Raw genomic sequence first — 26,364 nt, 5'->3', positions numbered from 1 at the left:
GGCTGATGCTATCAGTGCCACCAATTCATCTCCTTTATTTTGGATACTTCTGGCATTAGTATAAATCATAAAAATGTCACTGCTTCTATACCTATCATTATCCCCTCCAGACCTCACTGGACTCAGTGTTACCTGATGTCGTCCTCCTTCCCCCAAGCACCCATTCCCACAAGAGGCCACCCCTGCTACCTACCATCCATCCTGGGTATTTTAGTTTCCCTGCATTGACACACCGAATCGTTCAGAAAACAGCATCTCTCTCTCTCTCTCTCTCTCTCTCTCCAGATGCCTTCGTCTTTCCCTCATTCAAATGCAAGCGGTCTCTCGCATACAGTTCCCTTCTATCCTCAAATGCCCTCCAAGCATCCACATATTACAATCCTCTATTCTGACACATTCTGCCTATTATGCTATTCAGTATTACTGCTCTTCTGCTCAGCTCATCAATATCATACCTGGGCAACACACAGACACACACAATCTTTCCTCTCTCTGTGTTTTCTTTTGTACAACTTCAAGCAAGAATCTCAGATCTCTCACCGCCTAATTTACATTGCCTCTCAAGTCATTCGTGTCCACCAACACAATCATTTCATCCATCCCTTTCACCCCTCTTAATTCCCATAGCCACACTTTCTATCGTCCCTCCAGGCAAACACTCCTCTGGCATTCTATCTTGCACACCATGGATCATCGAATCTCCATACATCACACCTCTTACCACTCTGTTCCTTGATTGTGCACCTGCATCCCTCACTCTCTCTCCTCTAACCCTTTCTCTCTGTGTTCCCTACTTACCTACTGTCCTGGCATCACTCTGTCCCTGGTTCCAGCACTCCCTCACATTCTTCTCATTTCCTCTCTTAGACTGCTCCTATTCTCTACTATTCTGTCATTCTCATACCTCTCTCATTTCCTCTCTCCTACTGTTTCTATTCTCTCCTCTTCTATCATTTCTATAACACACTCTCTCACTCCTACTCTGATTCGCCTTGCATTCATCTCTTCCATATGCCTAAGCTCATCTCGTTCCCGAGGCATTCCACCTCCTCTTTCAGCTCATCTATCTCTCTCTCTCTCTGCAAATTAGTCACTCTTACTCACCATTCATTCTCCCAATCAAGACCATCTCCAAAAACTTCACAATCATTCAAGCTTTCCGCTTTCCACACTCCCGACTCTTATTTTTTCATTCATATTTTGCTTGCCATTCTCTCCTATCACACTACTCGTCTCCTGACATTCATTTCCCTGATGCAAAAAAAGGTCGGTTATCGAAATATCTAATTCATTAAATTCCTCCCATTGCCTACATTTTGCACATATTCACACTCCCCCCCCCCCTCTTTCACTCGCCACATATCCAACTCCTGGGATGCATACATATTGCAAGCACTGCATGCCACAAAATCCTTTATTATGTTACGCAAAATAGAGTCCTTAAACAGCGGAGGACTTGGTGACATGGCATTTGTAATTGAAGCTGCAGCTGCCATCATTCACTTACTGCTGAGGAACTAAACTAAATGCTAAATATATATAAACGCTATATATCTTCTCTTCCACTGCTGATGCGTCTGAATCTGATCTCGCCTTCTCGGTAACCCAAAAATAACACAATATATAACAACGAAACTCTGAAAGTAGCACCGGTAAAGAACAGTTGTGTTACTGAGGAAAAAATATAGCACAATTCATGAAAGAATTCACACTATACACTGTTTAAAACACTTTTTTTTTATCACAGCTCAAATCCACCACCACCACGTGCTTCAGCAACTCTAGCACCATACCTGTGATGAAGAAGGGTGTGAGGAGTACATTTTTTTATGTGGAGAGTTGCAAGTGGAATGCACTGCCAGAGTACACTGTGAATGAGGGCAGCATAAATAACTTCAAAGCTTGTTATGACAGTGTTGCTACTTGAGTTGGCCTCCCATAATGAGTCTGAGTCTGTTGACTCCATAAAGGTTACCAAAATAATAATAATAATTATTATTATTATTTTTTTTTTTTGTCAGCCTTCTACAAGAAAAATAAAATATGTCTATGATGGCAATGTCATAAATTCACAAAAAACCCGAATTGATATGTTGAGAGCACACATAACAATAATGCATTTGAGGTTGGGTTTTTTTTTTTTTGGAGGGGGGGGGGTTGAAGGGAAAAATCGCCTTGCTTCCAGAGTCAAAACCAACTAACTCAGTGCTTAAACAATCAAAGCTCATTTGAAATAATGTGGTCAAACGCATACACATAGCCAATGAAATTCATCTGAATAGGGTGACACATGTATAACTTCCCTCTCACAGCCACTTTCTTCCCGTCGTTCATTCTCTCATCTCATTTTAATACTCTTTCTACCCAATGTATAAGTTGCCATATGGATATACTCCCACTCACCACTTAGATTCTCACTCTCCTTCATTCTCTCCTCTCTCTTTTTTTATAATTATTTATTTATTTTTTAAATATATTTTATAAATATTTTTTAATATATTTTATAAATAAATATTTATACATAAATGTCCAAGAATCCTATATTATTATTATTGCTTATGGCATAAGCACTTCCATGGATTCCACTATCTCTATTCACATTCACTAAAATTCAAACAAAGAAATCATAAGAGACTGACAAATGGCTGATTATATGGCTCAAGTCTTTTGGTATAAAAATTTAACTCCTGTTTCTCTTTCAATATGAAAATTCCTCCTGAATTTTCATATTGAAAGGGGAATATGAAGCTGTTACTGAGATTCTGGCAAAATTTTCTCCTATAGTGTCTGCAGTAGATTTGGGATCAGCAAAAACACATCCATTATGGTCTGAGGTAGAAAAATGGTATGTTCTGTATCTACCTTTCATTTTCTGGATTTTGTCCCATACAATTTTTGCACTAGTTGTTTGATTAATCAGTAATGTAAACTAGATCAAAGATTGCTTTTGACTGATGTCTCACATAATGTGCTTCAGCCTGAGGACATTCAAAGGCTAATAAGTTTGATATAGTGGGTTATTATCTATGAAATATATCCCATGGTTTTTTCTTTGGAAGTAAGGCTGTTGCTGCCTGGACAATGCAATCTGTTACATACTTTACTGCTTCAATGATAGGTGTCTAACTGCATCAAAATTAAATTTTGCAAGATGGGAAATATTATTCCAGTCAGCTTGGTACATTTTCCACATAGGCATCCATGTAAGAGAACACCTTTCCTGTGAAGACAATGTGCAAATAACAGGAAAATGATCACCTCCGTATATGTTCTCTTCAACATCCCACACGAGCAGATTGCAAAATCTATTGCAGAATATGAGCGGGTAGGTATACAGAAGAAACTATTGAGTCCATTATTTAAAAGGGAGAGGTCATTATTTTCAAGGATTCATTCAATGATACAACCTTGTCCATTTATGTTCATTATCTCACAGAGGGCTGTGCCCATTAGAGTTGCCCACGAGAAGATATGGGCTAAGGCAGTTGCAAGATAAGGTTATCTTCAGTAAAGGTTGGTCAATTGGTAGAGCCTCTGCTACTAATGCCTCACGCAAAAAGTTAAGCAAGTTTGAGTGTGGGTAGTTGGAAGGGATGAATCGTTCGATGCTGTTGGCACGCTCTCCCTCGATGAGTCTTTGGGCTCCCTGAAGGTGTCACATAATAATAATAATAATAATAAGATTGATTTAACTCAGCACCCAGTGATAAATAAACTGAACATACTATAATAGGAAATCCCATGGACAGACAAATTGCTACTGTTTTCAGAGCAGTATTAAGCTGAACATGATGGAAAGGAGTATCACTACCCACTAGGATAGCTACTGCACCATGAGAGGGACCATCTTCAGTTCTGTCTTTGCATTCAACAATGAAATTCCTTAAGGTAGGGTCCTTTCTGGATTTTAAATATGTTTCCTGCAGACAGAAGCAGAAAGGCTTGTGTTTCTGCAGCATGATAGAGACATTTAAGTTAGTGAGAGGATTTTATCAAATTAATCCAGATGGGATTATAAAAAGAGCAGGTGCGGGGGAGGGCATCCCTGGAAGTTATGCAAGGATGTGGTGAAGAGGGGGTGTGAGGAGTAGACCTTTTACATGGAGAATTGTCAATGAATGGAACACATCAGTAGAATGTGTTGTTAATGCAAAGAGTGTTAAGGATCTTAAGATTTGGTATGATAAATATGTTTCAGTTGAGTGAACCTCCCATGATTAGTCAGCTGACTGGCAGGTTCAATAATAATGATCAGAATTTAATTCAAAGACTCAATATGTTCTTATATCTAGGATTATTTCAGCTAATTTAAAATTTGTGATAATGTAGTCAATAACTGATTTACATCTTCTGGCTGACATATACATTTCTTTATGTATAATAATACTAATAACACTAATAATAATGATCATATATTCACAGCCATGCTACATACATTTGTTTAGTTTTATATGAATATATGAGCAACATATATAGTATAATTGTGCTTATATTTACATACAGGCAATTTTATAGGAAACAGGACAAATACAAGTATGGAACATGGTCTGCTTTTATGTGTAATGCACTAAGAGGAGTAATAAAAACAGCCATGTATTTCTCACCAGCTTTTAAGTGCTTGAATAGGCTTCATATTTTGCCTTCTCCCTGGGGAGAGAGAGAGAGAGAGAGAGAGAGTGTGTGTGTGTGTGTGTGTGTGTGTGTGTGTGTGTGTGTGTGTGTGTGTGTTAAGGTGTTGTGTTTTTCAGTTTCAGTCTAGTAACTAGATGTTAAATGAAAATAAAAAAATTCTCACCTACACATCTCATAAACAATTGATTCAAAAATCAACACTGGACCTGTATTGCCAAGGATTGTCATAGGCTGACCACTAAATAAACCATAGACTATCCCACATATTGCACCAGATAATAAACACTCCATTGCTGCCTGAAACAAAAGTGTTGGTAAAAATATAATTCCATTCTCTTATTATTATTATTATTTTTTTTTTTACAAATGCATTATATAAAATATCTACAACTTAAATAAAACAATCAAATGACTAATACAATACTGCTCAGTCAATTTGCTTAAATTAGATCAATTTGTACAACCTTCTGAAAACTGCAAAAGAAATTTCATTAATTACTCAAAGTAGTGAATAAAGTATAAATGAATAATGAAAAATTGTAGTTAAAGTTATTCCTCAGAAAGTAATCATATCTTGTATGAAAGCAAAAGCAAGATAAAAAAAAGCTTTTTCCAAAAATAAAAAAAGTAAATAAAAATAAAAAATAAAATAAAATAACTGAAATTAGCAAAATAACTTTCATCTTATTGAACAATGGTATTATTTCAGCATCTCCTCTCTCTCATATTCATTACAATCACTTTCAAACAAACATTCTGTTTCTGCCTTATGCCCTTCTATAGGTATCTCAATGAACAATGTTCTGCTGAACTGGTCAATATTCATTAACTATCGAGCTTCAAACTTAGCACAGAAGCATCTCTTCCTTCACTTTCATTCCATCTACTTCTGTCTTTTAGAATGGTCTTACTCACAATGCTGTTCCCCAAAGAAACTGTGCCCTTCATTTGTTTAAAAAACATTTTAACCTTTCTTTTTACTTCACACACACGCACACACACATTGATGTGCTAAAATTAATTATTGCTATTTTAGTAGGAAATATCAACAGGTGTTGTTACTAATTCTTTCGTTATTGCACTTCTCTCTCTCTCTCTCTCTATGTCAAGCCTAAAAATATTATTCATCTTGCAGTCTATTTTCATGAGTACATCTTCCTCACTGATGCCTGCTCATTATTCATGATGCTTCTAGAATTAGTACATAATGATGGCAATCATCACAGAAGCTGACGGATTCCCATTGCCACAAATCTCAAATAAGACAAAGTGGTTTATTATTATTATTATTATTATTATTATTATTAGTCACCTCCAGGGAGTCCAAAGACTCATCGAGGGAGTCTTTGGACTCCCTGGAGGCATCTACTCTACAACTCTGCTTCCACCACTCACAATCCACCAACGGACCGTAACTACACCAACGCCATCTAATGCCGACCACCACTAGTATTACCACTAGTATTTCCACAGACAATCACAAACATCCGTGCCCACGGTGGGATTCGAACTCGCAGCCTCTTGACTGGAGAGTGGACACGATAACCACTCTGCCAGCAAGGCTGGCCAATTTAGTTATTTATAAATAAATAACTCACTTTAATGTATTTTTTAAATGTATATTTAAACAAGAAAAACAGGCCAAGTTTAAGAGCTAATGAAACAGCTGCATAATATTGAAATTCATTTAGAATGACAAGCTGAGGGGGTGCATATCAAGAAATTGATGATGATAAATTATGCACAGTTATAGAGCTGTAGCAATGTAGAAGCAAATAGTCCATATATTATAAACAGAAACTCTAAAAAAATGATAACTAGATCATCATCATCATGCATATCAAGGATTTAGGCCTAGCGTGGCCTGTTCCAGCCTTAGAAGTCATCGTTGAATTGTTTAAGAGGACGTCCTGGTTTTCTTTTTCCTAATAGCTTGTACTTTAAGGCTTGTTTAGGTAATCTTTCTATTTTCATTCTTTGAACGTATTCCATCCATTTATGTTTATATTTTTTTTAAAATTTTTTTCTATTACTGGTTCTTGGTTTAATTCTTTCATAATTTCTTTGTTTCTTTTGTAATCAAATAGAGTATACTTCGCAGTTTTTCTCATAAACTTCATTTCTGTTGTTATTAATCTTTGTTTTTCTTTTTGTTTTATTGTCCAGATTTCACTTCCATTATAAATAGATAATTAAAAAAAAGTCACATAATTTATTAAAGTATGCAGACCAATAAAATCACACAGAAACTGAGAATAAGTCACATAGTACAGACTTAAAATTAGCAAGTTAAATTTAAAACCCAATGAGAAAAAGAACTGAAAAGGTACAAGAACAGGAATTGACCATTTTGTATTTGTTCCCTTATTCACCAGGTTTTAATATATTTTGTCAATAACCTACAGTTGTTTCTGTAATTTCTTATCTGAATGGCTTGAGAAATGGAGTCTCCTCCCCCCACTGTCATTTCCCCTATGTCTAAAAATTACTGTGTTATAGAATTTCATGCGATAGGGTTAGAGGAAGAATGCTCAAAATCTATATAGTCTTGCAAGTTATAATGTACACTAAAAAAAGAAAAATGCATCTACACTTTTAAACATCATTAATTCCTAATAAATACATACTACAATGAATACTGTATTTCTTTAGGTCTTGTTCTAATCAACTTTGCAGCACTCTCTCAGTTATACCTGCTAAACAAGTTTCCTTTATTTTAATAGCGTTACCACTGATGGTGTGCAATCTGAATTCCATTAGGCCAATTGTTCTCATGAATCTCTTTTCTTTCAGAATGTTTTATTAGTTCAAGCTTATCCTCTACGTATGGCTTTCCTTTTTCGTTTACTACTTGGATTCTTATAAACACTTGTTCGTGTTTGGGATGCTGTATTTAATACTTATTTGGAAAAGTAAACACAATCTCTGGAGAACAGCAATACAATATACACTCTAGGACAACATGTGTGTGTGTGTGTGTGTGTGTATTGGAGAGAAAAGTTGAGATGCATGTGTGTTTTATAGATTCCTCAGCAGATCGTTATGTTCCACCGGGTGGCTTTTTTCGAGTGTTATTTGGTGTTACTCAGTAGCACAATGCATAGTTCAGCTTGTGAAAAATCACATATGAGCTAACATGATTTTGCATTCTGGTGATTTTATTCCTCTCTTTATTTATTGCATATGAATGAATTCAGGCATTATAAATGTGTTATAGGAGAAATATTTTGCCATACTTCAGAAGCATGGGATCGAGATTGCGTCATCTATATGAGAAAACGATATATATATGTTAAATATGTTAAAGATATATATATGTTAAAGATACCAAGCAATTTTAAACTTGGTTTTACTCCATTTTTCCCAAGTGAGCAAACAGACAAAATGTCAAGTTTGCGCCTGCAATTGATGCAAGACTAGCTGATCCCACAGGTAGTGCAAGACCAAGGCAACTCATGGTAAAGGTGGGGCAAGCTCTGATCACTAATCTTAATATTTACCCTTAATGCCAAAACACATCTCCAAGAAGGGGATGTATGATGTTTTGTATTAAAGGCAAGGGGCCACTACCCAGACCGGTTTCGACCTTTATTGAGGTAGAATGGGAGTTCATGCCTTTCATCACTGGCCTATCAGTGGGAGCCAGGCTAGAAATACCAAGATTTATACCAAGATTCAGTAATGCAGAGCTTGTAAGTATTTTACCAAAACAAGTTACCATAAGGTGTTTTAACCTTATTAAATAAAAATCTCAGGAGGAGATCTAAATGTAGAAAGTATTTTTTTCCTGGGTATAATTATGTTAAAGATACCAAGCAATTTTAAACCTGGTTTTACTCCATTTTTTCCAAGTAAGCAAACAGACATAATGTCAAGTTTGCACCTGCAATTTATGCAAGACTAGCTGATCCCACAGGTAGTGCAAGACCAAGGCAACTCGTGGTAAAGGTGGAGCAAGTTCTGATCACTAATCTTAATATTTACCCTTAATGCCAAAACACATCTCCAAGAAGGGGATGTATGATGTGATGTTTTGTATTAAAGGCAAGGGGCCACTACCCAGACCGGTTTCGACCTTTAATGAGGTAGAATGTGAGTTCATATCATCTCATCATTGACCTTTTTAGAGTAAAAAGTTGTGCTGAGAGCCAGCTTGATAGTAAGAGAGGAGTAGAAAGGTAGAGTTGATAGTGGTAGTTAGGTAAAGAGGCCTCAGTCGATCTACTTGGCCTCACTCAATAGCAAGAAACCAAGCAGATCTCCGACATTTCCTCACTCCATCCGTTCTTTTCTTCAACTCTCCCCAGCCAGTCACCTCTTCAGGTGGCTGTCCGAGGAGAGCAAGTGGAAAAACAAATGAATAGAGGACTCTTACATACATATACAGGGTGTTCGGGATAAATTTGACATATTTATAATTAATTATATTTTTCCGTAAGTTACATGTATTAACACACACTTCTCTTCATTTAAAAGGTTGGACCCTTCTTCATTCATATACAAGATGTCAGAAAGGATGGATAGCTGGAACCCACCTGAATCATGGAAGAGAATAACTTGTATCATGATGATTCGTGCCGGCCATCAAAATAAGGATATTTCGACTGCTGCCCAATGCTCCCTGAATACAGTAAAAACAATCAGGCATGAACTAGAGACTTGCAATGGTGACTACGAGGATGTAGCGAGAAGAAAGATCCCTAGCAGACGATCTGATTGCGTTCGTACAGCAGAATTCCTCGCAAATCTGCAGGAACAGGTGTTGAAGATCCCTGGCTGACTTCAGATGGCTACGTGGAGTTGCTAAACACTGTAGTCAAGCCCTGGATAACAAGGGTAGCCAATGGTAGGCCGTATGTATGGCAGCAGGATTCGGCCCCTTGCCACACCTCTGGGAAAAGTCAAAAATGGTTGTCTGAAAATTTCTACGACTTCACCAGTCCAAATGTTTGGCCTCCAAACTCCCCAGACCTTAACCCCATGGATTATTTTGTATGGGGCGCAGTTGAAAAAGACACCAATCGCACTTCCAGTAATACAAAAGCCCAGTTAATGGATAAAATTAAAACAGTTTTTGCGGCCCTTCCCAGGGAGACTGTAGCATCAGCTTGTTCGAGGTTCCGAAGCAGGATTGAAGCTGTGATCGATGCTAATGGTGGCTATTTTGAGTAAATCTTGTTGATAGTATTGTAATTAACTCTGCCTGTAATGTTTTTTGTCAATTCATTAAATTTAATAGATACAAAGAAGATTTTCTTTTTCCTTACGAAACTGTCAAATTTATCCCGAACACCCTGTACATACATTTACACACATATACATACACAAGACTGGACAGATTAGGGACTAAAAAAGGAGAGGGGAAAGAGCCTGGCGCGAGTGATGCAGCCCACAAGGAGCTGCACCGCCTCGATGTAAGCCTTCGCCGCTCAGGTTCTCAGGTCCTCCCCTTCCTGTGTGAACTAGATATGGACATTTTTTTTTTCCCCCTCAATAATTTAAAACTGTAAACTTGCGTAGTTTTTTGTCCCCCATTGTTTCTCCTATTGTCTTCAGAGATTCGTATAGCACTGTTCTTTCAATGCTGTCTAGTTGCTGAAAAGCCTCCATATGCTTTGGGGTAGTTTTAGTTATATCGTCTATGTATGTATCTCCACTAGAGAATTCTACCATGTTCTTATTACCGTCATCTGTTACAAAGAACTTAGGTGCCTTTAATTTGTCCATTATTTTGAATAATTTGTCTTGAAACTCGGGTGTGCTGTCATAAACAAACAATACCATAGTTAGTCCTGGCCAATCGAAGATGATTTTTTTTCCTGTTTTTGGGCTTATTGGGGTTTCGTCTATTATTTCTGAGATTTCTTCTATTATTTCGGGTTCAATTGGTGTATTGTGAGTAGTTGATTTAACAAATAAATCTTTGTTTTTCTTCGCAGACCAGGTAGTGACACCTTCTGTTTCCTTTTGGCTTTGCTGTTTGTCCATTTTGCCAATAGTGGCGGCATCTTCCGAGTTCATGCCCTTGTGTTTTTTATTCTTCTCTTTTCCTTCCTTCTTTTTGATATTTTCTGGGTTTTTAGCCGGTGATTTCTTAAAATTCTCTGTTGTTGTTATGCTCCCTTTTTCCTGACTGCCTGTGTCCTTTTCGTCCTCACTTGATGTCTCATCACTTTCGCTGAACCATTTTCTGTGAGGCCGATTGGAGGGGGCTTCAGTTTCTGTTGGAGTTGTAATATGGTTAGTTTCCTGGAGGGGCGGAAATTCTTCCTGCTCTGTATTAGTGTTTTTTCCTTCGTTGTCTGATGGCGGCTGTGTGGCTGGTATGACAGTGCCACCCATCTTTTCGGCGTATGTTCTCAATGGGCACATGTTAACTTTGTGCCCTTTGCTACCACATTTTAAGCATGCTGCTTGGCACTGTTCAAGGGTGTGGCCTGCTAAAAGACAATTTTTGCATTTCGATCTGGGGCAGTTTGCTCCTAGGTGATCGAAAGCTCCGCATCTGAGGCATTGTTTCTTGACCCCGGGATAGTTTATCATAACTCGGGCGGATCCGATGAAGACAAAATTTGGGACTTCTGATTTCATCTCGAGAGAGATGGTCACCTCTCCCGACTTCCATCTGGGATTATCGGCGTCATTGTGTATGTGGATATCACGTACAACGCCCCATTTTGAGAAGATGCTGTAGATAATGTCGTCATTTTCAGCATACTCTAGAGGGAATCTCTGTATCTTTAGGGTCTTCATTATGCTCCCAACCAGGAAGGGAGATACTTTTGTTTCTCCGCAATAAAATCCTAGGAGTAGCTTTTCTTTTGACTCCATATTCTTCACCACCACCTGATATCTTCCTCCGCCGTAAGGTGCAAACTCAAAGATGTTTTCGGGGCCAACATGGCTTGCGATGGCTTTAGCAATCGCCCTTGCCGATATCGTGGCGTCGACCTCAAAAGCAAGGGTCCGCACACGCGGCAAAATGGAGGGCATGATTCAAAAAAAGCAAGGGGGGGGGGCCTAACTAGTCCCACCACCCCAAGTGTTTGGTATTGCCCCAGTCCGGGGTTTCGATATCTGTTACCCGACGCTTAGGTATCACGTGACCCTTCGGGACCCGTATCGATATCAAGCGTCAACTAACAGATACCACAATTTGACAGTAGTCTGTGACGTCAGAATTGTACTTTGCACTTTGATCTTAGCCAAAAGGCCCAGAGTGGGAGCCAGGCTAGAAATACCAAGATTTATACCAAGATTTAGTAATGCAGAGCTTGTAAATATTTTACCAAAACAAGTTACCATAAGGTGTTTTAACCTTATTAAATAAAAATCTCAGGAGGAGATCTAAATGTAGAAAGTATTTTTAACTTGGGTATAATTATGTTAAAGATACCAAGCAATTTTAAACTTGGTTTTTAAAATTAAGGGTATTTGGTATTAAGGGTAAATATTAAGATTAGTGATCAGAACTTGCTCCACCTTTACCACGAGTTGCCTTGGTCTTGTACTACCTGTGGGATCAGCTAGTCTTGCATCAATTGCAGGCGCAAACTTGACATTTTGTCTGTTTGCTCACTTGGGAAAAATGGAGTAAAACCAAGTTTAAAATTGCTTGGTATCTTTAACATAATTATACCCAAGTTAAAAATACTTTCTACATATATATATATATATATATATATATATATTTGCATACTGCAGGCCACTAAAATGGTGATTTCCTGTAATGTACAGGCATGTGCTCAAGTATCATCATCATCCCATGTTGGATATGTGAATTTCATTATTGTAACACAAGTGCTCTAGGAAATATCTGTAAGACTGACGAATTCCATTAATGATGCTACCAATTTATATTTTTTTTAAAATATTCATTATCATCTTTATTTAAAAGTGTAACACAGCATAAAGGAAGTAAATATAAAAAAATAAAATAAAAACCATGACTTTTACAAAAATAACAAATAAAAAAATAAATAAATAAAATAAATTCAGAGCATCTGAAAAATAATCCACCTAATCCTAAAGTTTTCTCACTTTAGGATTAGGTGGAAATAGAGCTGTCACCAGTTAATACATTTTCATCAATTACATTTTTCAATATTGATAATAATAAATCAACACAATGTTGATTTCTGCAAACCGAACACCTGTTTTTAGTACAGATTATCGTTTGGTGTTATTTAGTTAAGAAATATCTATGTTTATTCTTCCTTTAAAAGTCATTTCATCATCTGTGCACATTAATTAAAATCAATGCCATGTTCTCAGCTAAAGAGAAGGCTCTGGACTTTTCTTTAATTAACATTTCTTTAAAAAAAAAAAACTGTTAATAAGAACCAGAGTAAAGTATCAGTTAAATATGGTAATTATAAGAATTATTAACATTGAAGTATCAGTGAAATATGGTAATAATAAGAATTATTAAAATAAATATACCTTATCTTAAAATTCAACATTAAAAATAATGCAAACAAATTACATTTTTTAGAATAATTTGCCAGTTTTAGAAGTATCTTTAAAGAAACAAATTTTATTCATCTGCTTGATTCATGTGATAGATTTATGCAAAACATTACATATCCAGGTTAATTATGACCTAAGTATGCAATAGTATTTAAAAAAAAAAAAAAAAATTTACGGTATCAGTAAGGATTAACAACACAGTAACCTTTTCTGTAATACTCTGATGTGTTATGACCAAAATTAAATGAACTTATATGCACTTAACTATCAGTTAGTCAGTACACTTTCTAGACCACAGCACAGGTTTCTTTAGCGTTGTCATGTTATAAACTTGAGAACCAATGTGAAGACAAGTATAAGCATTTTCACTGAATACTCTTGGAGAAGCGGATAATATTAAATATGGGATGATCAAAATGAAAGTATTCTTGTTTAAGAACTTGTGGGGTGATACACAGTGATTCATATGCCATGAAACTTTGCAGGAATACATTGTGCATGGTGCAGAAGCAATATCTGAGAAAAAAAAAAAAGTAGTTACAAACTTCACCACCAGGGTCACTATACAATGTACCAAATGTAGATGTAGTAATTTTTCTGTGTGTTTAAGAAGGAGAAAAGCGACTCAAGCATAAATAACACATTTTTATTCACCTCTATTATGCATTCACAGGCTGTACTGTTCAATGTGCTGCTCTACCTGGTATGCCACAAACTGCATCCTTTGCACAGTGTGTTCAATGACAGAATGCAGCTGGTTGGAACTGATGTTGCATACATGTTGCGTTATGCCATATTTCAGTGCTAGCAAGTTATCGAGATGATCCTGAGAAACCCTGTCTTTGAGAAATCTCCCAAAGCCAGATGCCACAGATCAGGTGAAAAAAGCAGCGATGCAGTGGGAAACACACTCACTCTGGCTTCCATGAAATGTTCTTGAAGAACTTCCTGCACATGGATCAAGTGATGTGTGGAGGAGCCCCATCCTGTACAAATATAACTAACTCCATGCACAGGTGCTGCTGCTGCTGTAGCTGTGGCACAATAAAATTGTTAATCATATCTTGATACTTCTCAGCAGAAAATGAAAGGTCACAGGACCCGATTGGCAAATGTCTTCAAAAAAGAATGGTCCAATGAAAAATTAAGCTGTAAACCCACAACAAACAATAACTTTGGGTGAATGCAAAGGAATTTGTTGGATTGCATGCAATTTTTGCACATTGCATACCTGGCAACTGTGGATATTCACAGCTCCATTCAGGTGAAAGTGAGCCTCGTCACCCCTCAAAATCATCCACAGCCACGTAGCATCTAATTCCACTCGAGCAAGATATGTTAAAGTGAATGTCAGTCAACTTTCAAAGTCCTGCAGGCACAACTCCCGTGTCAGGGTTATCTTGATTGGGCAGAAAAGCAGAATCTTCTGTAGAATTTTCCAGATAGTTGTGTGAAGGACATCCATGTGTCTTGATAATGCACTACAAGAACCAATGCTGTTATTCACAGCCTGCTCTACAATGCCAGTATCAACTTCATTCACTTGTTGAGAGTTTATTTTTCACTTGGTTAGACTATAATAAGTTTAGTTTAATCCTTTATCCAAGTGTGAGAAAACAAAGTTTGTGGCCAAAAGTATCTTCAGGACTGGGGAAAGGTAGTGCAACACCAGGCAACTCGTTGCAAAGGTGGAGAAAGCTCTCATTACTCCTATCTCAGTATCTCCCATAATGCAAAGCACATCTCCTTGCGGATATGTGTAATGCTATACATTAAGGCAAGGGCCACTACCCATACCGGTTTCGACCTTTATTGAGGTCTCGTCAGTGGGAGCCAGGCCCAGTAGTGGAGATACAAAGGCAGAAGCAATGAGAAGTCATCGTAACCTATAGGAGTTGCCAAAGGGTGTGCAACCTTATTATTAAATTACTCCAGATTCAGAGAAAGATGCTGAGAGTTTATTTTTCACTTGGTTCAACTATAACAAGTTTAGTTTAATCCTTTATCCAAGTGTGAGCAAACAAAGTTTGCGCATGAAAGTATCTTCAGGACTGGGGAAAGGTAGTGCAACACCATTCACTTGTTGTGAACTGACTGGTTTGACTTCTGCCATGTCTAACTCCCAACAAACCAGTTATTTCAAAATGAATAATCATTTGTTGCAAGAGCACATGGAAACAGTGGATATCATCGATATTTGTTCAGGCAATGAAATTCATGGAGTGCAGCAACAACATTGCAATTGTTTAGGTAGTACAGCTTCATGAGAAAAGCATGTTGGGACTAGGTTAGTTCCATAACTGTGGATGGTATTAACAACTAGAATAAAGGGAAAAATCCTGTATCCATCTTTTTAAACCCTCCTGGCACCTGTGGAGTTCTGTGATATACAAATTCCATGCATTTGGTGTTTACAACCTCTGGTGGTGAATTTTGAACCCCCCCCAGATATTGTGTCCACATGGCACACAATGTATTCCTGCAAAGTTTCACAGCAATGGATCACTGGATAGCGCTCCACAAGGCCTTAAACAGAAACACTTTAATTTTGATCACCCAGTATATGCATTATCACTCAACTGTAAGGATGTGATTTAAGTGAAACAATCAGAAGACAATTTGCAATTACTATCAACCACTTATTATTATTATGTGACACCTCCAGGGAGTCCAAAGACTCGTCGAGGGAGAGTGTGCCAACAGCATCAAACGATTATCCCCTTGCAACTACTAACTGCGCTCAAACTTGCTTAACTTTTTATGAGTCATTAGTAGCAGAGACTCTACCAATCGACCAACCATTGCTGGCAATTATTATAATGTTAATTACGTTTTCAATGTGTGATATGTATTATCAGAAAAGGAACAGTTCAAATTCGGAAACTTCAGTAGTAAAAAATTAACCAAATATCAAATCAATATTACACAGCAATATCTCAAGTTATAAAAGTAGTGCATTTTGCACTAATGTCACACTACTTAAAATATTATACATAGACAAGTAAACAAGAACAAAACAGTAAACAAAACTGACACGCACACACTTCAATGTTTGATAAAACAATTAGCCATATATGTCAGTTGTATACAGCATTATTTCTCAATATATTTTTCTTCATTACATGAATTTGCATTCTTGATCAATCTTCGAACTTTTGCACCCCTTTCTTTAATAGAAACAATTGTTCAGCAGGGCATGTGTTTCCAAAAGACCAGTTTTATCTAAGTTAAACACTTGCCTGAATTAATAATTATAGTCTTTATTGTGCTTGTGAAGTTTTGCAAATTCATGTCAGTTTTAAACTGCAGAATCCATAATAATTTAGCTTTAAGATCATTAAGATTAAGGAAAGGGTTTTTTAAGAAAAAACCCTTTCCATAATAACTTGTTGAATGACAAATGAGCTGCTTTGATATGTATGGTACATTTATGTGATTTTTCAGTTACTAATTTTTATATCCTTTATTTTCTTCTTTACTCTTATATCTTCTCATAACAGCAAACTTTTCTTCTAAGATAATAACAGCTTTTCTTTTCTTTGAAGATTTATTACAACTTGTACCGTAGAGTTTGCTGAACAGGAAAAAAAACACCAACTAGAAAACATGTAAATTAAAATCTGAAAATAGCAGCATAGAAACACTGGCAAAGGTTGAAGGCAGCGATGCTTATAATTATGCTCTAATCAGACATTAATTAATTTTTAATTAATATAATGAAAACATGATACTCATTTGCAGGAGGCCTACTTTAGGCACCAAAAAATATCTTACTAAGCTTCTAGACTTCACTGCATTCTTATCATTATTCCTCTGAAGTAATAGATTTCCCCATGCTTCACAATTCTCAGTGACAAAATGTACTTCTCATTTTCTTGTGAAATTCCAGGAATAGCAGTTGGCTCATTCCCCTTGTTCTCTTTAAAAATTCTCACAAGTGTGCATTTGGGAAATACCTCTTAACATCATAACTGTCTCAATCATACTGAGACAGTTCTCCTATCTATCAATATTTCTAGATTGCATTTCCTCAATGCCACCGCAACAAAGATACACCACACAGGAATTCTATAACTAATTGGATGAATAAGTTTAAAGAAACAGGTTCTGTCAATGATAAACCACTCTGGAAAGCCAAGTGTAAGTGAAGAAAGTATGGCATCTGCAGAACAATCATGTATTGTAAGTCCACAGAAATCAATAAAACAGGCATCTTTGGAGCTGGGTATTCCTGAATCAATAGTGTATAAAATTCTCAGAATGGAACTTCACATGAAAGCGTATAAAATTCAAGTCTGACAAATATTGCTGGAAGAAGATTACAACATATAATTAATTTTCTGTCACCATTATAACGAAAAACTTTATAGCAATGGACCATTTAATGTTTTCTGATGAAGTGAGATTTCACATTAGTGGTAAGGTCAATAGACATGACTGATGTATATGTGGCACCAAAAAGCCACAAGAAGTTGAGGAACAGGAAAGGAATTCCCCCCTGAAGTCAGTGTGCATTAGGAAAAGATTGCAGAGGTGGGCCATTGCTTTCTTTTTTTTTTCTTTTTTTGAAGGATAGGTTGTTAATAGTGGGAGTTATTTGGAAATACTACAGAATTACTATATTCTTGAACTAATATGTTAGGACTCATAGGTGATACAGTGTTTCAGCAAGATGATGATGCATAATAATAATAATAATCTTGGCCAACACATTTATCAAATTTGAACCCAATGAAGTTTATTCTGTTTATTCTATGTGGGCATGTTAAGACTATAATTTATTCAATAAAACCTCACTCTCTTCAAACAATCTCTGGACTAGGATTACTAATATGATTCATGGTATTACTGAAAATCAACTGCAAAACATATTTGTAGAACGTCAGAATTATATCTCAGTTTGTACTCTGAATCACATTATTTATCCTAGTCCACACACACATAAAATAATGATGGTAGATATGTTGAGAATTAACACTCCCCAAGAATAATTGTATATAAAACTAAAATAAATTCTTTCACTTACCCTTTTTCCAGATTGTATTGATTAATATTTCTATTCTTCTTCATCATTATTTGTTTGTTTGTTTGTGTGTGTGTGTGTGTGTGTGTGTGCGTGCGCGCGCGTGTGTGTTTGTGCGTGTGTGTGTGTGTGTGTGTGCGCGCGTGCGTTTTTCCAAAGATTTTGGATTCTGCATTGTAGATGGGCTTTTCAAACCCTTGGAACTATAAGTCATTATTCTTGTTGAAATCTGATGTGATCTGATCAACTATTTAATGAAACCACTACATCTTTATCTCTGCCAATGAATATATTTTACATTACCTCCGCACTGTCTTTTATTCCCTATGGGTTTACAGTGATACTGCTGGACCTGGCTAAGGCATTTGACAGGATACTACATGGAATTCTAATCAGTAAACTACAACATATGGGAATGGATATGGGGTTGGTGAGATGTATAGGTGGGTGGTTGATGGAGAGATATCAGAGAGTAGTTTATTCAGGAGTAGAATCCAAAAGACAGCCTGTGACTAGTGGTGTGCTGCAGGGTTCTGTTCTTGGATCACTGCTGTTCAATTTGTTCATTAACGATATAGGGAAGGATCTAAGAGGAACAGTTCATTTGTTTGCTGATGATGCAAAGGTAGGGCAATAGTGAATGCAGAAGATGTCAAAATCTTGCAGGAAGACTTGAATAGATTGGAGTTCTGGGCTAAGGAGAATGGATGTCAATTTAATGTGACAAAAAATGTAAGGTTATGCATTTTGGGGTGAAAAGATTAGCAGCAGTATACCACATTGGTGGAACTGTACTCCATGAGATTGATGAGGCTAGGGACTTGGGAGTGTTGGTGGATAGGGAGATGAAATTTAGGGGGCACATTGCAAAAGTGGCTAAATCAGCTCATCAACTCACTTGGGTGTTGTAAAATACTTTGATGAGCAGAGATAAGCAAGTTATTGTACCTCTGTACCGAGCCTTGATAAGACCTCATCTCGACTACTGTGCCCAGATTTGGTCACCTAGGTTTCTTCTTGATAGGGAGGAAGTGGAGAGGATCCAGAGGCAAGTGACCAAGATGATAGCAGGTCTATGGAATGAACCTTATGAGAACAGGTTGAAGATTTGTGGGTTGCAGAAATTAGTTGATAGGCGAAAAGGGGAGATACGATTGAGACATTCAAATTGCTAAAGGGTTTCCTAGGATTAATTCAGAGGATATTTTTGAGATCAGGACTGGTGGTGGGAGAACTAGGGGACATCTATGGAAGCTGGGCAAGAGTGTGGTTAGCAAGGGTGTTAGAGCTGGGTTCTTTACTTTTAGAGTGTTAAATGAGTGGAATAAGCTGCCAGAGTCTGGTGTGGGTGCTATGACAGTGAATGAGTTCAAGGCAAGGTATGATAGATACTGTGAGAATGTCGAATAGTTGTGTGGACATGATGTTTAGGGCCTCATTCGATGAGTCTAAGGACTCCCTGGAGGTGTCCGTAATAATAATAATAATAATAATAATAATAATAATACATCCCCTGAACTTACTGGCATGGATGCTTAGACACTGATTATCTCATGTTGATTTAGTGGAATAAACACATGTCAATACATACTAACTAATACATATAGATGTCAATGATGATTCATAACAACATTTTATGGTATATCCGACCCTCATAGAGGGCATTAATTTTGTTGTCAGTTACAATTTAAATTATTTTCTGCAATTACGTAGTTTAATGCTGTGTGACTATCACAGTTATAATTGTGCTCTGATGATGATGTTGGTTAAAGAACCAGTCAAATATCAGAAATTTTAGGGAGGAAAAAAAAAAATTATTTTTCCTCTCTCAGTGTTGTTTATATTGTAAAACATTATTATGAAACATACTAACTAAATTTATTTAATTTATTTAATTATTAATATTTATATATATATAATACATATTAATTTATATATTAATTATATACAAATATGAAATATTTGCATAAATTATTATGCAAATATTTCACTTTGGTCGCCAAGGCATCTTCATGGGCACAAAAAAATAAACTGAGCATGCACATGCAGGTACACTGGCAAAAAAGCGAACACAGACTGATAAATAGCAGAATCCTGCAATCCTAATTGGTGTAATGCTGGAAACATGCAGGTCTCATAATGATGGCTTCTGAGATTTTTGGTAAGGTGAGGCAGCTGAATATGTTAAGATTTGGTATATGTTGTAATGCTGAAGATTCTAGGAATAGTCTCTTAGATTTATATCTGCTACTGTATAAGTGGAAAGTTTTTTTTCCACACTAAATCTGGTTATCTGTATCCATGGCATGGTCTGCTACTCTAGAATGACTGTAGCACAGGTAATGGACATAGTTCCTGTGCTCTTCCAGGCAGATATTTGTTGTTCTTCCTTTTGTCCAAAGTAGAACAGTTTGCAGAGCAAAGAATGCAGTAGACCACCAAGGATGGTCTAGATCAGGGTTTCTCAAACTGTGTTCCGCAGAAGGTGAATAGGTGTTCCGCGAGAAGTTCTGGAATTTGTCATTTTAGTTTTCTAAGCATTTTTCATGAATAAATATTTTATAGTAAAAATATTCTGAGGAGAATAATATTCGTGAATATGTCGAAAAGCTCAGACCCAGAACACCTAATAACATCTGTGTATCGTTAATTTTCACACATCGAAACCTTTCAACATTTGGGAAAAGGAATGCTGCTGTTTATGACCGGTCATAAAAATTGCCTGCAAGCCCATTACAACAATTGGTGTCATATCCTCTGTTCTCAAAACTGAAGGAAATGACATCTGTGTAGCAAATGTCAGTGACCGAGCAGCATATTTTTAAACATGGAAATATTCATGGATTATCGTAATTTTCATACATTGAAATCTTTCAACAATCGGGAAAAAGAATACCTCCGTTTATGGCCAATCATAAAAATTGCCTGCAAGCTGATTATAACAATGGGCGGCGTGTTCTCAAAACTGAACAAAATACAATCTGCGTTACAAATGTCAGTGACCAATCAGCAAGGAAGTATAAAGAAAATTTTTCCACTGAAATTGAAGATCAAGGTAGTCTGTATTCGGTTCTCAAATCTAGTAATACTGAATACGTTCTTCGCAAGTTCGTATTGCAGTGTGTAAGTGCTTGTTCTGAAACCGGAGTGCTGATCTGTATTCCTATTACTTTTATTTTTTTAAAAGTAATAGGAATACAGAGTTAAAATCTAATATGAATAAGAGACAATGGACTTTGTTTATTTTTGGTATTAAGAAATCTCTTATTGAAGGTGTTTGTGACAGAACAGATAGTGAGTCATCCACCTCATGCCTACAAAGATCTCCAGAATTTACAAAAGGAGGGGAAAACTACCAGCACACAGGAGAAAAAGTCTGCATTCACTTGTAAGTACTTATAATAATATTATAAATATATTTGGTGATCAGAATGAGTTATGTCAATGAAAATCAGCACAAATTAATTTAATGATGTTTGCCTGAAAAAACTATGACATGCTACAAGATTTCATTAGTCCAGTGATTGATAACTAATTTAAATGTAATTTATATTTGTCAACATGCCACACCTTATACATAAGTTTACTAATACGCTTTATGATTAGGCCATAATTAATTATTAATACTTATGTTAATGTATGAACTTAAAAAAATTTTGGAAGGGTATTTACGAGTAAATTTGTTGGGACCGGGTCCTCGGGGAAAAAAAAAAAAATCAGCTAACGCCTTTTTCCAGTATATAGGGAGTAGGCAAGGAGCTTTTAAAAAAAGAATTCTTCTTACTCTTTTAACTAATTTGATAATTAATATCTGATTTATTTTGAACTGTTTAATTTTTGTTACTGAACATTTTATCAAATCATCCTTATTACAATTGCTTTTATTTGATACAATTTAGTACTTTTCTTACAAGTATTGTTACAATTCATATTTACTTTTGTGTGTTGCAGTCTTTTTTTACTATTTTGCATTATTCATTTACTTTTATATTATTCGACATTTCTTTTATAATTTTATTGTTATTCATACTAAAGTTACTGTTACAACACAATTCTATTTGTTTTTATTATAGCTCTGACAAATAGTGGAATTTGAATATTAAAAAAATACCCATGGATTCTTGTTTAAAGACAGGAACTTTAACGCAAGGAGGAGCATACTTCTGTTGACACATCTACTCATATGATTGGAGAAGATATGGAATTGCAAAATGTGGTTTCTTCAAAAGCTAATATTAAAGAACAAGAGCCATCTAAGAACAGACCAAAACGGAAGTACTATAAAAGTTATTTAAATTATGGATTTACTTGTATTGGCAATACACATGCTCCTGATGCAATGTGTGTTTTACATAATAAAATACTAGTAAACAGTTCTTTGGTTCCAGCTATACTTCATAGGCACTTCGAAACGAAACACACTGATTACAAAGGAAAAGATATACATTTTTTTAAGAGAAGACGTGACTCGCTAGAAAAATCTAAACTTCAAATGGCTACAATTGCTACAACTGAAAATGCAACAGAGGCGTCTTTTTGCATGAGTTACCGCATTGCACTTCATGGTGAAGCTCATACAATTGGTGAGACGCTCATTAAACCTTGTGTGAAAGACATTGTATCATGTATGTTAAACGAGCAGGTTGCTAAAAAAATAGATGCAGTACAATTATCAAATGATACTGTTTCACACCGCATCAAAGATCTTTCTGCTGAGATAGAAAAAGAGCTAATTCGTCGACTTAGACTTTTGCAGTGAATATTCATTGCAAATGGATGAATCTACAGATGTCACAGGACTCGCTGTATTACTAGTGTTTGTTCGTTACATATTTGATAAAAGTATTGAAGAAGAATTTACTCATGTGCAAATATCTACAAGAAAAAACTACCGGAGAAGATATATTCAACTGTATTAATAATTGTATTACAAAACAGGAAATTGGTTGGGAGAAGTGTATTGATATTGTACAGATGGTGCTCAAGCAATGGTAGGAAAGATGAAGTGAGTTGTAACATGTATCCTGCAAGTAGCTACAAGAGCCACCAAAAGTCATTGTGCATAGATAAGCACTAGTAACAAAAAGAATTCCTACATATTTAAAAACTATTTTGGATGAAGCTGTAAAAATGATCAACTGTAAAATCTTGACCACTTCAATCCAGATTATTTAAAATTTTGTGCGATGAAATGGGCAGTGCACATAATGCACTTTTATTACATACTGAAGTGAGATGGCTATCCAGAGGAAAAGCATTATTGAGGCTTTTTGAACTTTGTAGTGAGTTAATGGTTTCTTAATGTCACATAATTTAGGACAAAATTTTATTGAATTATTAAGAAATTCTTCATGGTTGATGAGTCTTGCGTATCTGGCAGATATTTTTACAAAGTGCAATGAAATTAATTTATCATTACAAGGAAAGAATATTACAATTTTTAATACAAGAGATAAAACTGCATCTTTTGATAGGAAGTTGCAATTCTGGATTTCTACGGTTGAACAGAATAATTTTGATTGTTTTCCCACCTTGCATGAATTTTTGACTGAAATAAATTCTAAAGTAAATGAAGAAGTATCTAACGTAATTTTAGAACACTTGCATGGCTTGCAATCAACCCTTTTACAATATTTTCCAAAATCCAGTGAGGACAATTCCTGGGTTCTGAATCCATTCACAGTGACAGCTAAGCCAGCAGGCTTCAGTGCAAGTGACTATGAAAATCTAATTGACTTAATTAGTGACTCTGATTTAAAACAAAAATACAAGGAGCTGCCAATAAATGATTTCTGGACAAATTTAACAGAAGAGTACCCCAGCGCGTCAAAACTAGCTATTCTTGTTTTACTTAATTTTTGCAACTTTTACAACGACATATTTATGCGAGGCAGGATTTTCATATTATGCTGCAACCAAATCAAAGTCCAGGAACAGACTCGACGCTACATCAAATATGAGAATTCAACTTTCTAATATTGTGCCTGATATCAAAAGAATTTGTAATTCAAAGACCCAAAAAACATCGGAGTCATTAAGAACTTAATTTGCAATATACGTATTTTACTATTTTTATGTGTTTGTTTTGTTTTTACTAATTAACATTTGACAATAAATGATTGTTTTTTCTTAACGCTTAGATTTAGTCATTTATTTTATTTATATTTACCTACCCTACAAAACCAACACACAGGAGAAAAAGTCTGCATTCACTCGTAAGTACTTATAATATTATAAATTTTTGGTGATCAGAATGGGATATGTCAATGAAAATCAGCACAAATTAATTTAATGATGGTTTAATTTATGTTTAATTAATAATTAATAAATAATTATTTATTTAAACAATTAATAATTATGATTCATTAATGATGATTTATTAATAATGAATAATCAATGATTAATTGTTAATTATTAATTAACAATAAAATAATTATTAATATTTTATTAATTTATTAATTTATTAATTATTAATTAACAATAAAAGTAAATTACCAATTAATTATTAATTAATACATTACAAAATAACCAAGGTGTTCAGTGAACATTTCAGGATTTGTGAAGTGTTCCGTCATAGAAAAAGTTTGAGAAATCCTGGTCTAGATGATGGAAAAGATCTTTCGGTAAGCAGAGAAAGGTAGGTGGGTTTTGGTATGACTTGAAGGAGGTCTGTATGCTATACTTTTTAGAACACAAGAAATTTTTTCTGTGGTGCCCTGGATATAGGGAATGGCAACAAATTTGTTGCATTCTGATTTTTTTTGGGGGGTGGGGGGAGATGAATTGAGTTTTGGGGATATGCAAAGAGGTTTGTTGATTCTGTGAAGAAAAAAGTCATTGACTAAAAAGTGTTATACATAGAAATACACTTTTATTAATACAGACCAGTATTTTACAAATAAACATTTATTAAAACCTACCAGTTTCGCCAGCAAACTGTCTGGCTTTTTCAAGGTATTACGGAGATATGAAAGTAAATGCAAATTAAAAGGAACATAAAAAACGTTGTAAACCAAACTTCAAGTGTTATACATCTTGGTGGCAATGCGAAATATTGTCATAATAATTTATCGACTAAATAAATTTAGTCTTCAAGTGAAAATGATCATCAACGATCATTTTCACTTAAATACAATCACCATACTAATTTGGAGGTCTGTAATGGCTTAAAAAGGTTCATTATTTGAACCCATTTTTTTTATACTACAACAATACTAAGTAGGAAGATCTGTCTCTGAGATTTTTACTGCTGTCCTGATTCTTGCTGTGATCATGTGACAGAAATTACCTCGTGTTGGAATGAGGATCTTTGTTTCCCATTTTGTTTAAAATTTCTTCCAAGTATCCAAGCCATGGTTTTTTAAGAGATGTGCCAGGGTGGGTCAAATTAGAAAAAAAAAAAGAAAAATAAATGACTTCAGAAAAAAACTCCAGCTTACACTGAAGCCTGCAACACTTGCAATCATTAACAATGCTATGTTAATGATTGTTATGAAAACTCAAAACTGAGTTTTCTACATTTGGGCAATTGCTTTCTAGCCCCTTGCAAAAGGTGTTGGCAGTTTCTGCCCATATTTGCTCCAGCCTTTCTCTCTTTCTCCCATTTAAAAGGCAATAATGCAACTTCATCTCCTGGAATCATTTTCTCATTCAACTCCTGCACAAATGACCAAGGTAAATCACATCTCACTTTATCTGAAAAAACGCATCCCATGCCTCCTGTGGCCTTCCACCAGAAAGTTATCAGAAGAATCAGGAACAATCTGGATACCAGAAATGCTTCCTGTCCTGGTGGCATCCATGCATACTAAAGAAATGTGCTCCTGATCAATCCTTAATCATCTGTACATTATATTGTCAATAGCTGTCATCTGTCCTACAGCATGGAAGCAAGCCCATATACATATGATTAAAAAAAAAGCGCACGAGAGAGAGATAAGTATCTACTTCAAACTACTGACCTATTGTTCTCACATCAGTCCAGTCTAAAAGTAATAGTGACTGTCATCACTGGTCAACTAATTAATGATCACCACTATCGATTTCATCAGTCAAGGTCAACTGCAGTTCTCATTGTCTATACACTCACCTCTGGACGCTTCATGGAAATGTTTTGGAGAAACTTGCTAATGCACTTAACATTGCCAAGGCATTTGATATGGTTTGGCATCAAGAGCTTCTCAGCAAATTCAATATTATGGTTTACCTTCCATGCTTTGTAATTGGATTCCTAGTTTTCT

At 35.8% G+C, this 26,364-nt stretch overlaps 1 protein-coding gene across 1 annotated transcript in view; it reads right to left on the bottom strand.

Moving 5' to 3' along the window:
• The window catches only part of LOC150104989 (electroneutral sodium bicarbonate exchanger 1-like), a 510,613-nt gene that overhangs the window by 228,838 nt on the left and 255,411 nt on the right, over window positions 1-26,364 (bottom strand). Inside the window, exon 13 of the mRNA XM_090395098.1 lies at window positions 4,796-4,929. Within this exon, the coding sequence (XP_090251224.1) occupies window positions 4,796-4,929 (134 nt within the window). The remainder of the gene's footprint in view (window positions 1-4,795; window positions 4,930-26,364) is intronic.

The sequence above is a fragment of the Typopeltis vanoorti genome, chromosome 7 (assembly GCF_054136105.1).
Source record: "Typopeltis vanoorti isolate ZY-2024b chromosome 7, IOZ_Tvanoo_1.0, whole genome shotgun sequence".
Lineage (NCBI taxonomy): Eukaryota > Metazoa > Arthropoda > Arachnida > Uropygi > Thelyphonidae > Typopeltis > Typopeltis vanoorti.
Note: the sequence above shows the minus strand (reverse complement) of the source record. Positions and strands in the feature narration are given on the sequence as shown.